Below are 15,084 nucleotides of genomic sequence, written 5' to 3'. Positions count from 1 at the left end.
TGGAAAATGAATCTTGCAATTCAGAGAAAGTTATTATCGTTATCATTGTTATCATCATTCTTCTTATAATTATCATAATGATTATTATTATGATTATTATGATCATTGTTGTCATAATTCTTATTACTGTTATCATTGTTATCGATATTGTAATAATTATTATTAATATTATCATAATTATCAAGTATTAACATTATCATTAAAATAATTATTTCCTTTAATTATGATTAAGATCAAAGCAAGATATTTTCCTCTGATATAGTCAACTGGTCTAAAGTAATTCATTGTTTGAAATTGAACTGGTCAAGACCAGTAATACCAGTAATTCTGATGATGCTGATCACGTGGTTTACCTCATTTGCATATTTCCTATTTTAAAAAGAAAAATCGGGATTTAGAATGGAATATCCTTGCAATGGCACTCATTGTTGTTTAAAAACTTTCCAAATAAGTGTGTGAACTAATGTGTAATTTCATATATCACATTTAAAATAACAGCAGAAAGAATAATTTACTAACCATCTTTTCCATCACATTTCACTGACCATGGTATATAACAAACCAAATGCATTATGCATGTAATAAATTGATCCAGTAAGACCAGTACGAGGACCAGTTCGACCAGTTCGAGGACCAGTCAGACCAGTAGAAAATACCAGTAAAGACCAGCTTGAGTTGGATACCAGTATGAAGACCAGTGAGACCAGTAAAAACCACAAGAAACAAGACCAGTATAAAATTCCAGTAATTCAAGACCAGTTTAATTTTTAACTGGACCAGTAAAATTTTAACTGGACCAGTATGACCAGTTAGACCAGTAAACCGATGTTCCAATTTCCAGAGTTACCAGTTAAAATTCTACTGGTCTAACTGGTCCAGTGGAACTGGTTTTTCCTTCAGGGTATAATTCCCCATTTCCATGTGTCAAGCGCCTGACATGAAAGGCAGAAGGTCCCATTTTTAAAGTCTTTGGTATGACTCGGCCGGGAATCGACCTCCCGTTCATGAGGCAGACGTTCTGATCGAGCCATCATGTTCAAGTAGACAACCCAGCATGATCTCTTCTATCCTTCGTATTTTGGGTTAGTGATTGTCTAAATGATCTCCACGTAGGGGCGGTGTCACATAATGCGGGGTGGCAAGTGCATTAATTGCGTTTCCCCTTTTTTTAAATATTGGCCTAGACGGAGAGCAAGGTCATCCCTTTTCTCAATTGAATAATAATATGCAAGCAACACAATAGCGCTTCTACTATATTGTTTCTAAGCGCTGCATAGGTCCTCCCCCGGCTTTCCCCGTTCTTCTCCCCCCCACCACTTGGGCAATGTCAGTCGCCACCCCTGCACCTGAGTTTTTTCTACCTCCCCTGCTTTCTTCTCTTCTTTTTTTTTAGACAATTTTTTTCTCTGCCCATCCAAATAAAAAAAGGAGAAAAATTTAGGAGTCTGACACATAAACGCATAAAGAGTTGTGTTTTTTTCTTTGAACGGGCGATCCAAAAGTCCGGGCCAAAAGTATCACATTTGGAAAAGAAATCAGGGGAGCATTTCATGAAAGGACTTGTCGGACGTTTTATCCGACAAGTCCTGTATTATCCGACAGTTACCATAGTTACATTGCTTCTCAGCCAATCAAAATCAAGGAAAGTTGTCAGATCTGACAACTTGTCGGACGATAATGTTGATGAAACACTCCCCAGGAAAAGGGCGTATTTTTCAATTGCTTAGATTTGTGTACGGTGTAATGGGTACATACAGGTATTTCAATATCATTAGACTTGCACCAGATGAAAGAGGAGACAATAATGTATCATTAATATTTTGTAAATGAATGAAGCATTGATCAGCCTCAGCCTATTATTCGATTTTTTTTTTCTGATGAGACGCACTCACAACTTCATGAGAAATGTCTCCCTCAGCGATGCAATCATAGATAAGTTTAGATAAAGTCCTGCTACTAGAGAGTAGAGGTAATATATACTGTTATATTCTCATGATTAGTTCTACAAATCTAAAAGTTTAACTTTAACGAAAGCCTAGGTATAAAATAATGCAAGATTATAATATTGTGGTGAAGTTATATTATCTGAATTTTTGCGTTATTGATCTCGAATCATCAATTTACCTATGACTGACTTCGAGAATAACCTGGCCTCGGTCCCATTTGTAGGCATTGATGTACGGTACGGTGCAGTCTAATGTTCGTCACTCGATCTCGTAACCCGGGCCCGCGGCCGGGGAGTTGCGGCCCGGAGCCCAGGACTCGTCTGTGTATTATACTAGGCAGACATATACTCTCCAAAGTGGGGTAGAAATAAAATTGGGTCCAATAGCACTCCAAAACAAAAGGGGAAAAAATGAATTATGCACTTATCTCGAAAATATGGTCATATGGATGAAGGTCTATCGTCACTTGTGGCACAGAATCCTGACATCGAGGCACATACTGGACCCTCTAAATATTAAAGGAAAAGTTCTGTCTCGTTCGTTCTTCTGTTAAAATTGAAAACAAAATGGCCTATTGATACCGAGTACGAATGCGACATAGAGGTCAAACTTTTCCTTTTTTTGAGGGTCCAGTTTGTGCCTCGATGTCAGGATTCTGTGTCCCGATAGACATCCATATTAATTATTATAATCGAGGTAAGTGCATAATTTATTTTTTCCCCTTTTATTTGGAGTGCTACCGCGGGCCGGAGCTCCCTGGGTTATCGATCGTGATGAATGTTAATAAACCACTGACGGCTACGACTAACAGTTGAGTTTGCTTGGCTGCTTTGACTTGACTCTGAACAGTCGCCACTCGTAAACCGCCAGTCATAAAGAAAATGATGATCAGTTCAAAGAGATCATAACAAAGATAATTTAAACAAACAAAAAAGGATGATGATTAATGTTCAGGGTCTATAAAAAGACTATAATATTATTTTATAATGATGGATGATGGGGTCGTCGGAGAAGCTGGAGAACCGCTAGACCAAAAGCTTCAGTCTCTGTATTTTGGTTGTTCCGCTGAACTACGTTGGCTCCACTCACCATACATAGACTGAAGGGGATGGGGCCCCGTACCTACAGCCAACGTATAGTGAACTAGCGTTTTATAGATCGCGATTTAAAACTGTTTTTTAAGCAAAATTGAAAGTTTCATGGTTTCCATTATCAGGGAAATATAAAAAACTTAAGTAATTGCATACCTTGGGCCGGAGTTATTGAAAAAAATCCTCTGGATGATTGAGAAATCTGTCATCTAAGACATTTTCACCTGACCTGACGGTTTTTCTTGCAAGTTGCCATCTTGAATGACGTCATTATCGTTATTAACTTAATGTCTCGAATCGATATATCGCGATTATAACTAGTACTAGTACTAGTATAACTAGTATCGTTTATCTTCGGTTTCGCTCGCATATGGAGCAGATCGTATAATATCGAAAGCAATATCGATATCACATTCGTGATTGTTGACGTTCGTTTGTAAATATTTTATAGTTTGGCTGCCATTTTGACCATTTTTATCGTGTTCAACCCAATTAAACATCGGTAAAGTATATTTTTCATGCCTTTTTCATCTATATCGTTTAAAGTATTTAAACAGTGAAATATCAAGTTTTAAAAGTTTGTTGTTTATACATCCTTAGATTGTAAATTCGATGTGTAAAATTACATCAAACTTTGGACTGTGAATTGACAAAAGGGAGGGAATGAGAACACATGCGAGCCCACACGTACACCCTACCGTCGGTAAATGGGGATTACAGTAAAATGTCAGAAATTGTTGAATAAATCCCCAGAAACGACGGTTATTCCTGTCTAGAGAACCGCAACCTTGGCAAGAAGAGAAAAAAAAGGATAATGTTGCAGATTGATGATGATGGAGGATCCCAATCAGTATGTGCCAGTTGTAAAAAAAAGACAAAAATGACATTTAATTTTTATTCTTGTGTTTGTTGTTGATTTCCTCTTAAATATGTCACAACATTTTACCTGATAGATCTATTTTAACTATTTACAATTCAGCTTTACAGGGGTGATAACAAGATGTCCCTTTACAAGAAACTGAGGAGCATCTTGGACTATCTGCTAGGTCTTCTGGTCTCTATATTCTCTCTCATCATCAATGGGGACCGTGCCAAGGCTAGGATCCCAGCTATCAGGAACCCTCTACTCCTTGAGAGTGCCACAAGCCTTGCCCGTAAGATTAGGACCAGAGAGGTGAGTATCACTAGTTCTAAACATGAATATTGAGTTACATTCAGAACTCTTCAAGTATAAGATATTTTTACAAAGTACTATTGACTATCGGCCATTAATGAAACATCAAAACAAAACCGATTCTAACAAACCCATATTACCATAATTTTCTATATTTATTGAATTCGGAAATGTTCATTTCCAGGAAGATTTGTAGTTATTTGTTCCTATGCCTTTCTTGGCTGTGAGAGTTAGCAAGCATGTTCTGAAAGAATGATCTCCATAGAAATGAAAACTAATTTATTCAGTATTTTGATATTTAGCAGATTAGTATAATATGAGGAGCATCCCACGTACCTGGCCATACTAGAATTACCTTTAAAAGCTTTATTTCAGTCCGTTTGAATAAAATCTCACTTTTATGCATGTGCAATCATGTTTATGATTATTTGAAACCATGAATTTGATTGACTACTGAGTCCTGTTTGTCAAAGTAGTTACCATAATGACTGGAGAATAACTTATAGAAAGTTTTTTACTAAATGGGATTACCGGGTATGTTAATTCTCAAGCCATTAGATGGAATAACGGTAGGAAATAATTTATTATTTTTTTTAGGGCAGTTATGGCAATTTCAGGGCAATTTCTTTCAGTTCAAAGGCCACTTTTTACAACAATACTTTTTGCAACAAGCAAATATGCAGTAAATGAATTTCTCATTATTCTACTGCATGTATAAAATTTATTTTCTAAACTATAGGGTTTTTTATTAGTGTAGTGGCAGACTTTAGAAAAGGAGGTCACCCCCAAGCATTTAATTTTGGGAATTTCAGGTGCAATTTTGGCTATCATAAGGGTGGGATCATGTACATGTATGCTGGATAGAATAATTGGCATTCCTGACCTATATTTTCCCTAGGTAACTTGTACCGAGGTGGTGGAAGCCTACATTGCACGGATCAAAGAGGTCAACGACCTCCTCAATGCCGTGGTCGTCGAGCGATTCAACGACGCCCTCTCAGAAGCGGAGCAGGTTGATAGGATGTTGCAATCTGGGGATGTGCCTGAGAGATACTCTGAGAAGAATGCCCCATTGCTTGGTGTTCCTGTGTCCGTGAAGGAAGCATTTGAAGTGACAGGTAAGAGTTTATGGTGCATGATGGTCTGCCATATCGGGCAAGAATTAGATCGTCCTGAGTGTAGCTTTCTTTCACCTAGATCAAATTTGGAGTTCATATTGTCCAGTAATTTTGAACAAAAGATCTTCAGAATTGCATAAATACTTGTCATAATAATTATTCCCTTCACACCTGAAATGAGGTCACCAGACTTTTGAAATATTCTCTCGAAGAAATAGAAAGCTATTCCACAATGATAGTTTTTCATTAACAAATTCATCATCTCTAACATTTCCTGCATGTGCAGGATTTATTACCACATTACTTTGCAGTTTATATCAAGTAGGTGCTACCAGGGGGTATGCATGGATGTCTTTCAGTAAAAACCTTACTGCAGTGTATGTCTGTCTCTTTTCTTGTAATTTTTCTCAGTTCAACATTGAATGGACAAAAGTTCATTAACAAAAAGCATAATCTCATGGACATGCCTCTTATTATGTTACTTTATAGACCTCTTCTCTTTGTTGTCCACTTATTAGTCAGTTTCGTTGGCGTGACTGTCTGTGACACTATGCGTGGGTTTTGTAATATTGTAAAATATTAGTAAAGAACAATAGTTAAGCGCATACTAGATAAACATCTCTCTATAGATGCGCTTTACATAGTCATGAAAATGCATATTTATTGAATTAAAAACATAGTATTTGCAAGAATTACAAAACTAATCTTGAGGTTAGAATCTGTTGATACAACATGAAATTAAACAGAATAATTTATTTGGCATATAATGTGTTTCAATAATAAGTAGATATTTATGAATTATTAATAAATTCGTATGAAATTGCAAATAAGTGATATCAATAAAATCATAATACTCACAGGTATGCCAAACACCAGTGGCCTCGTTAACAGGAAAGGGGTGACGGCCCCACGTGATGCCCCGCCTGTCGCCAACATGAAGCGGGCGGGGTGCATCGTACTGGGACTGACCAATTGCAGTGAGCTGTGTATGTGGTATGAGTCTGCTAACTATGTCTACGGGAGGACAAGCAATCCTTATGATATCAGGCGGATGGTTGGGGGTAGTTCTGGTATGTCAAATTAATTTATTAGAGTAGACTTTTGCATGTTATTCAACAACTAAAAATGAATAAGAATTTGCTCTTCTGATTGGCAGCAGTTACTTTTATTTCCCATGCTTTTATAGTTTGATTAAAAAATCTGATATATCGATAACAAATTATGAAGAAACAAAGTGGCAAAGAATTATTCAATATTGTATGAAAGTATTAAGAAACCTACATCACTCTCTTTAATTGATCTTTAGTTAGACATGGATAAATAGAGAAATAGCCAGAATTTAATCTCCACTGGTTAAAAGTTAGCTCTTTTGAATATCCATAGAGTCATTTATATTGTATGGCTCTAAAACCTGGGCTAGCTCTTCAATGGCTATCAATATGCACCTTCTTTGGGCTTCTTTAAAAATGAATGGCGAGATCTTAAACTATATAATGATCAGTATGACAAACTTGTTTATGTTGATGAATGGATTGAAGACAAATTATAGCACTGATTCTCTTATCAGTGTTTTCAGAAGAAATCCAAGGCAGAGAATCTTAGTAAAAACCCATTTACAAGCGTCGTAGATCAAGTCATAATAGAAGGTATTGAGATAAAATGCATGATTTCACATCTTTTACAGGAGGAGAAGGCTCAATCATTGGTGCTGGAGGCTCAGTCATGGGCATTGGAGCTGACATAGGGGGCAGCATTCGCATGCCGGCATTCTTCAATGGCATTTTTGGTCACAAGCCCAGCTGTGGTAATGTTTACTCCTTTGACTATATCATTCTGGTAGAATAGTCAAGTACTTCTTAAGTATTGTGATTTAACAGTTTCAAATTTTACGTCAAATATGGTGAAAATTATATGAATTCATTAATATTCAATAAACAAGGAATTACCAAAATTATATAAAAAATATGCATAACCACAACCAAGTAATATATGAATTGGATAAACGATTTACTGACTGAGGTTAAGATTCCTCATATCATGATATTCTATTTTATTTTTGACTAAATAGAAGCTCATATGTAATCAATTGCATCATATCGGAAGCCTATAACACATGCTTGTAATATTCAATTTATAGTAAGTTCTATGGAGCAAGTCTGTCTGGTTGCATCATCAGTGAGAAGTCCATTGATTTATATCCTGAACCTTTAAAATCAAAGTTGAAACTGAAATAGCATTCAATACAGCTTTAAAGTTGGTGTGACATTGTGAACCCTGCAGACAAAACCAAATGTTTTATTTTGGCTTGTCTTGTGGCACACAGACTGTAAATGAGGTTCTTGTAATGCTTGGGATATTGATTCTTGTGTTCAGACTCATCATCTGGCTTTCTATCTAGACTTGTTCGCACTACCTCTGATTAGGACATGCACTATGTAATAGCTCGTATAGATAAGTCGCTCCTTTTGAAATGTGTCAGTGTCATGCAAATGTTAGAATTATATTGTACATATTGCCCTTGTCTGACTGCAGGTGTGGTCAACAATGATGGTCAGTACCCGACTGTCCAGACAGCCAAGGGCAATGAACTAATGGTAACTGGACCTTTGTGCCGATTCTCGGTGGACCTCATCCCTCTCCTCAAGGTCATGGCTGGGCCACATGGCTGCGCCAAACTGCGATTGGACGAGCACGTTGACCTGCGAAGGCTGCGGTATTTCAGCATGGGAACGGACGACCGGAAGATGCTTGCCTCTGGTTTAGATCCAGAGCTCAGAGCTGCCCAGCTCAGGGTGAGTTAGTTTTGTTAACTGTAGCATAGTGCTGTTCAGGTCTGCAGGAAAGATTGGACGGAAATTTTTTTATTTTGACAAAGTGACTTAGTGGACTTAGTGGTAGAGTGCCTACCTTGTGAATGGGAGGTCATGGGTTCGATCCCCGGCAAAGTCGTACCAAAGATTTATAAAAATTGGACCTGCCTTCTTGCTTGGCGCTCAGCTTTGAGATTGGAGAAGGATAATAATAACATGTTATGCAGGGCCCGTTGGTAGAGCAGTTTCATAACTGAAGTGGTTACCCTTGTAAATCAGACTAGTTGAGTGTAACTCATTAACTCAATATCTCAGTATGTTCATGCAGACTCGACTTCACAATGCCACCTTTGACACCCTTTCCATTTGAGAATTTACTCATTGTTCCTCCATCTTCACAAAAACATGGTGAACGTTCTTTGGTTCATGCTGCCCTGGGTTTTATGGACTAACCTTCCAAATTTACATCAAAACAATTGATAAATTATACAAATTTGAAACCTTTGATTGAAAAACTTTGAAAATTTAAAATTGTTCTTAAAGTGCACTTATTCAATATTTATCTCATTTAACAAAGTTAATTCTGCATCACATCTCCTTAGTTCCTTTTTGTATTCTACCTTACCATTTTGAATTTAAATGAATTGATTTTCCATTTCATCTTAATTTTAGGCAGGCAAGTACCTTGAGGAGAAACTGGACATTCAGGTGACCCACAGGACCAATCGTCGATTCTTCTACTCTATGGGTATGTGGACGGCGATGATGACTGCTTCGGATGAGGAGAGTTTTACCAGTCAGATGGGTGACCATGGAGCTCCGGTCACTCCCATTATTGAGCTTGTCAAACGCTGCTTTGGTCAGTCCACCCACACTGTTCCAGCAATCCTTCTCGGTCTGATTGAGAATATTGACCGTCTCATGCCGGGTAAGTCAATTATTTGTTTTATTTTGGTTGATGGGAAAGGAGGAGGAAGTGGGGATTTAATTCAAAATGAGTCTTGTCTGTACTACAAAGTACAGATACATGCAATTCTCTAGCACATAGACAAACAGTAATATTTGACTTGTGAAAATTATTAGATAATGCCTATGATAATACTTGTAGTGAAGTTGGCAATGGTGATGGTGGTGATGATGGCGATAATGATGATGATGATTGTGGTGGTGATGGAGTTAGTGGTGATGATGATGATATTAATGATGATGGTGATGATGATGATGGTGATGATGGTGATGATGGTGATGATGATGATGGTGATGATGATGGTGATGATGGTGATGATGGTGATGATGGTGATGATGATGATGGTGATGATAACGGTGATGATGATGATGGTAATGATGGTTATGATGATGATGGTGATGATGATGGTGATGATGGTGATGATGGTGATGATGGTGATGATGGTGATGATGATGATGATGATGATGGTGATGATAACGGTGATGATGATGATGGTAATGATGGTGATGATGATGATGGTGATGATGATGGTGATGATGGTGATGATGGTGATGATGGTGATGATGATGATGGTGATGATGGTGATGATAACGGTGATGATGATGATGGTAATGATGGTTATGATGATGATGGTGATGATGATAATGATGATGGTAATGATGATTATTATTGTAATGATAAGGATAAAACTGATGATTACAGTGATGATGGTGATGACGGTGATAATAATGATGATAATGATTATAATAGCATCCATATACAATTTGTTTTTTAATTGAAGTGCAGAATGTCAATAATGTATGAAAAAATGATATTAGAGGAACTATTAAAGAGTATCTGTGGAATGAATTGAAAATCCATTAGGTCAATTCATTACACTGAACTTTGGTGGTGTGTTGTGAAGCAAAGAAATAAAATGTCTAAAACTTTAGTAAATTATGATGATATATGATCTATTCCGACATTGTACATTACACTGAATGAGACATTATGAACTGAACACAAATCTAATTTCATTTAATCAGGTAACATGGAGAAACTTCTCAAGGCTTGCCAGAAACTACGCAACGAGATCTCCACCATGCTGGGCGATGACGGCGTCCTCCTCTACCCTACCCACCCCAAGATGGCGCTCTACCACAACGCCCCCATCTTCTACCCGTTCAATGTAGCCTACACGGCGATCTTCAATGCCCTCGGCTTTCCGGTGACGCAGGTCCCGCTGGGACTCAGCACCAATGGGCTACCGCTCGGTGTTCAGGTGGTCGGTAATAAGTACTGTGATCACCTGACCCTTGCCGTTGCTAGAGAACTAGAGAGAGGGCTCGGAGGCTGGACTTCTCCTATTGGTGTTTCTCACTTACATGGTAAGACATTGGAATGATGGTATTTGTCACTTATTTACATGGTAAAAAATTACCACATTGATTGTATTGCTTGTATTGCTCAATCACATGGTAAAATCATTTTAAAATGATAATATATTTTTAGTTGAATTATAATTGTATTTTCTTATTTATATTATAATCTTTGTGTGATTGTTTGTCTTATGGTTATATGCTTCAAGATTAGGATAAAATACATCCCTCAATTATGCAATTAGTTACAAGAAAAATGATATTTCTAACTTGTATAATGAAATTATACATGTATAACATTAGATTATTTATTTGCATTATGAATTATCATAACAATATTTATCATCGACTGCAAAGTCAAAAAGGTATTCATCATTAATATGGTGATTTTTTTTTCCATGATTGTTATTCCTATGGAAATGGAAATTCAATAGTACACAAGCATATGTTATAAAGTCAGGGTGAACATTCAATAACAGTATTACCTACATGTAGTCACTTTTGTGGTGAAGCTATGATGGCAAAAGACAAAGTCTGAAGGAGAATTTTTTGCTTTCTACCACTATTGTATTGCTGCTTAGGAAATTGAAATTGAAGACTTTCTTCCCCATCGAATAGTATTACCTACAGTATTTTGGATCCGTAAGTTTGAAAAGTACTAAGATTAATGATATTCTATGACAATTGTTTAATATATATAAAAAGCTTTTAAAAACCCTAAACATATATTGGATTTTTTTGTCACAACCATACAATTACAATAGACCAGTTCGTAGTTACTTCATGGACAATTTTGGTCAAATGACCTTTCATTTATTTCATTATGATAGGCAGATTTCAAAGCAAGATATTATGTAAGCTTGCCTTACATGGCAGGATGAAGAAATTGAATAGACCAGGTGACTAGAATAGCACACCAATGAACACTTTATGAAGATATTTGTTGCATTCCTACTTTGAATGCATATCATAGCATGTTGCACAATGTACTTGGCAACCTGTGAAATACCAGTCGTTCGTGGACGCATTGTTGTTTTTTGTGGATGTAAATGAAAACCACAATTCAAAAGAATATATGAATAATCAAGACATCAAAGTTGGTGCTTATCTCATTAGATTTTAAACCACCATGTCACTTTAGTATAAATGACCTTCCACTGATCATGCGTAGAATCTTTTGATCATGTGCAGAAAGGAACTACGAACTGGCTTATTAGTTATACATTATGAGTTTCGTTCAGAACTGCTGTTACAGTTGTAAAGTGATAACCAAAAATTTTGTGTAAGATTTTGATTATCTGTCTTAATGGGTGTTGGGAGGGGGAGGGTTTGAGGATTAAAAGCAGAAGTTAATGAATTTCTCAGCCAGGGTGTGCATGTGTGGAGGTGGGGGGGGGGGGGTGATACTCTGATTTTACCCCTCTTCCCTGGCTTCTTTGAATTGATATATGACTCTCTTACATTCCGTATTTGCAGTTTGCAGAGCAGCGTGATATGACGACATGATAGAATACGAAAATCGAAGGATTTTTTAAAACAATTTTTTCCATTGATATTTGATATTTTTACATCAGATTTTAAAAGAATGTAGCCAATTTTTTATTGAAGTGCATTTTAGGAGTAATTGATGATAGTAAGAAAGGAGAGCCAATATCAAAGTGAGTGCAGTGATAACACTTGGGAAAATTTGCCATTTTATACTTAAATTACCAAGGAAAATTATGTACAATCTAGATTTAAGATAAAGGGACATTTGTAGGCCTATAATTCAAATATTATTCATGAGTAGAAAATATTAGGCCATTCTGATATCAACAGTGATGATATCAGTCAATGAAAAATAGCCCCCAGCTGTGCAACAATAATAGTTTCTACATGTTTACAATATTTTCCTGAGAATTATCTAGATCTATGGTCACAGACAATGCAGGCACTATACTTCTCAGCAGTTGCGGGTTTCAGCGATATGAATGATACGCTTTCCGATCGCCTCCTCCTATTATGATAATAATAATTTATATATCGTAAAATTGCAAATTGCTTTTTAAGCGGTTGAGAGAAAAGAAATATTGACTGGAAAGAAAGAGAGAAATATGGGTAACGAGAACAAAGGTTCGCATAAGAAATACAAACCAGTTTATAACACCCATCAGGGTCCTGTAACACAAAGGTTAGCGATTGATTGTACGCTTGATCTTTACGACTGATTGTACATTGTAGTCAATGGAATCAATCGTAGAAAAATGTTCTACGATCATTGCTAAGTTTTGTGTTACAGGCCCCTGAATATGAGTCGCTTTCATCCAGATTTTGTATCTGATAGAATAGACATAGGACCTTGTGTGAAGGGTAGTTTTTTGCTTAATGATGTGTGATTTAGAGTGCAGTATTAGAAATTCAATCTCTACATGTATGTGATTTGAAAGAATTTCAGTTGCAAGACCAAAGAAATGTACCTGTTGTGCATATTATTTTTGATGCAAGAATGCCTTAAACATTTGACTCTGAGTGGAGTTTGCTTTTGTAAAATTCTCAGAGTGCTAAAGTTTGACACAATTTTTGTTGCATTTCAGCATTTTGTGACATTTCAGCAGTGAATGATGTAAATCCTCTACATGCCAGATTTGACACAATTGATTCGTATTGACCCGAGGTGTGGTCACACCATGCTTACTTAGCCCCATTGAAATAAGTATAGGTTGGCCTGGTTCATAACCATTTGGAACTCGATCAATAGAGTACCGAAGCGTGACGTCACTGTCATGACAATGAACCAGCTGGTTCTAAACAGAGTCGCAGCTGACGATCGTTTATACACATTTGCATTTGCAAAAATTACCATCATTCTGAGGTTGCGAGCGATGAAATTTTGATAGCAGCCATTTTCTCCTATGAGAAACACGCTCCGGTTTCATTTGTTTAGAACCAGGCTGCCATGACACCATGGCAACTGATGTCATCGCTTCGGTACTCTATTATACCAATATTAGCGGGGCCAAATGTAGTTGGTATTCAGAAGGCCACATCTAGACTTAGCCTCCTTAGAACAATTTCTACCAAATTTGGGCTGTGCACATTTTATATCATGCTACACCAAGACGTATCCACAATGTTGAAAAGCAAAAAAAAAAGGTTATTTTTTATGTCATCGCTACCGTAATTTTTGTAGTGGTGTAAGGTTTTGTCTTAAAAAAATGTAAAAAGTGACTTGCAGATGGTATGTGCTAAATCATTGAATGCAGTATGTTATTAACTCTTTTTTTTTACATTTCGTTTTTAAATTACAATAATGTTGACCTCATCTTGCTATAATCATGTGAATCCCTCTAAGATTTCATATGTTCTTGTTTTATTGGTGCAATGTTCATGTGTTCAATTTTAGTATTGAAGATATTTAATCTTATTACTTACCAGAGCTACTGGTGAAAATTACAGTATTTGTGCGATTTGCTTTGTCAAAATAATTATTTTCGTACATTGAATGGTTTTATGTCAAGTTTCAATAAAATGGATTTGGAGATGTAACAGTTTACTTAATATTTGTAATTGATAGTAAAAGGGCACAGGTCTCACCTGTATTTGAAAATGGTTAAAGTGTGTGGATGTAACATAAATAAATTTATACATAATATTTGTAATGATAGTTAAAGGGCACAGGTTTCGCCTGTATTTGAAAATGGTTTAGTGTGTGTCATTGTACATGTTTCTGTACATCTATACTTGGCCTATGGTAAAGACTGGATAAACAGGTTTTTGGAAGCTTTTCAGCGTCCTCAATCTAACCTGTTAGAGCCATCGTTATGAAAAAGTTGGAGAACCGCCAAGTCCACAATGCGTTCTTTTGAGGCCATTAAAAGTACTTCTAGAGGTCAAGCAGGTACAAAGTTCCAAACTTCTTTCTCTTGCGTGTGCGTTGTTTCTTACGTGTTGGTTTGGCCCACTGGAGTACTTTTCCTGTAGCTTCAAAGGTCAAGTGTGCAGCAGCATACAATGGGATCAATCCAGCTTTTTATATCAAAGGTTAGAACAAGATGAATACCCGTCATTCAATGGTGGTGGTGGTGATTACCCGATTGCTAAGAAAGCATGAATGCTTGTTAGCAAGCAACCAGAGGACCGATGGTTTTAGGTCCTCTCCGAGGGACCTGGTAATGAGGATTAATGCCTTGCCAAAGGGCAGTAGCGCACCAAGAGGGAATCGAACCCGGGTCACCGGAATCCGAAACCCCCGCTCTACCGACTGAGCTGTCGTGCCCCCTATTGCATTAATACCCTGCAACACAAGGAGACACAATCAATCTTAAAATCAATTGTAATGCTGTTCCATGTTATGCCATATCTTTAATTTTATTCTGAGTTTTATGTATACATGTTTTTTTTCAAATTGTATTGTGATGATTTTTCTCAACTCTGTCTATTGACATTAAAATTATGAACTATTTAAGATGCGATTCTGTTTTTCATTTTATGTAGATCATTCTGTACTCTCGTTCATCATGTCTAATCTTTTGATGAGTTGATTCTTTTAGTTTATAATCTACTAGCAGATTGGTTAACAACATGGTCACATCCTAACTGAAAGAAAAGTCTTCCAAAATTTTTTAACTTTTGATCCTAATG

The 15,084-nt window shown here is 36.7% G+C and overlaps 1 protein-coding gene across 1 annotated transcript; it reads left to right on the top strand.

The window, feature by feature from the left end:
• Positions 1-1,919: 1,919 nt before the first annotated feature.
• Positions 1,920-14,908, top strand: LOC129259483 (fatty-acid amide hydrolase 2-A-like). Its single transcript, XM_064098459.1, has 8 exons — positions 1,920-1,969; positions 4,017-4,211; positions 5,110-5,329; positions 6,190-6,399; positions 7,014-7,133; positions 7,862-8,121; positions 8,812-9,067; positions 10,132-14,908. Exons 2-8 carry the CDS (start codon positions 4,038-4,040, stop codon positions 10,488-10,490), a joined length of 1,599 nt encoding a protein of 532 aa, XP_063954529.1. The 5' UTR covers positions 1,920-1,969; positions 4,017-4,037; the 3' UTR covers positions 10,491-14,908.
• The last annotated feature ends 176 nt before the right edge of the window (positions 14,909-15,084 follow it).

The sequence above is a fragment of the Lytechinus pictus genome, chromosome 4 (assembly GCF_037042905.1).
Source record: "Lytechinus pictus isolate F3 Inbred chromosome 4, Lp3.0, whole genome shotgun sequence".
NCBI classification, from domain to species: Eukaryota; Metazoa; Echinodermata; class Echinoidea; order Temnopleuroida; family Toxopneustidae; genus Lytechinus; species Lytechinus pictus.
The sequence above is the reverse complement of the archived record's forward strand: the minus strand, read 5'-3'. Positions and strand labels throughout refer to the sequence as shown.

What these genes read in the sequence shown, in the direction of transcription:
- LOC129259483 (XM_064098459.1), top strand. Translation starts at nt 4,038, where the DNA reads ATGTCCCTTTACAAGAAACTGAGGAGCATCTTGGACTATCTGCTAGGT. An exon ending in TGGTCACAAGCCCAGCTGTG is followed by an intron (nt 7,134 to 7,861) that starts GTAATGTTTACT and finishes GTCTGACTGCAG; the next exon opens with GTGTGGTCAACAATGATGGT. An exon ending in TATTGACCGTCTCATGCCGG is followed by an intron (nt 9,068 to 10,131) that starts GTAAGTCAATTA and finishes TCATTTAATCAG; the next exon opens with GTAACATGGAGAAACTTCTC.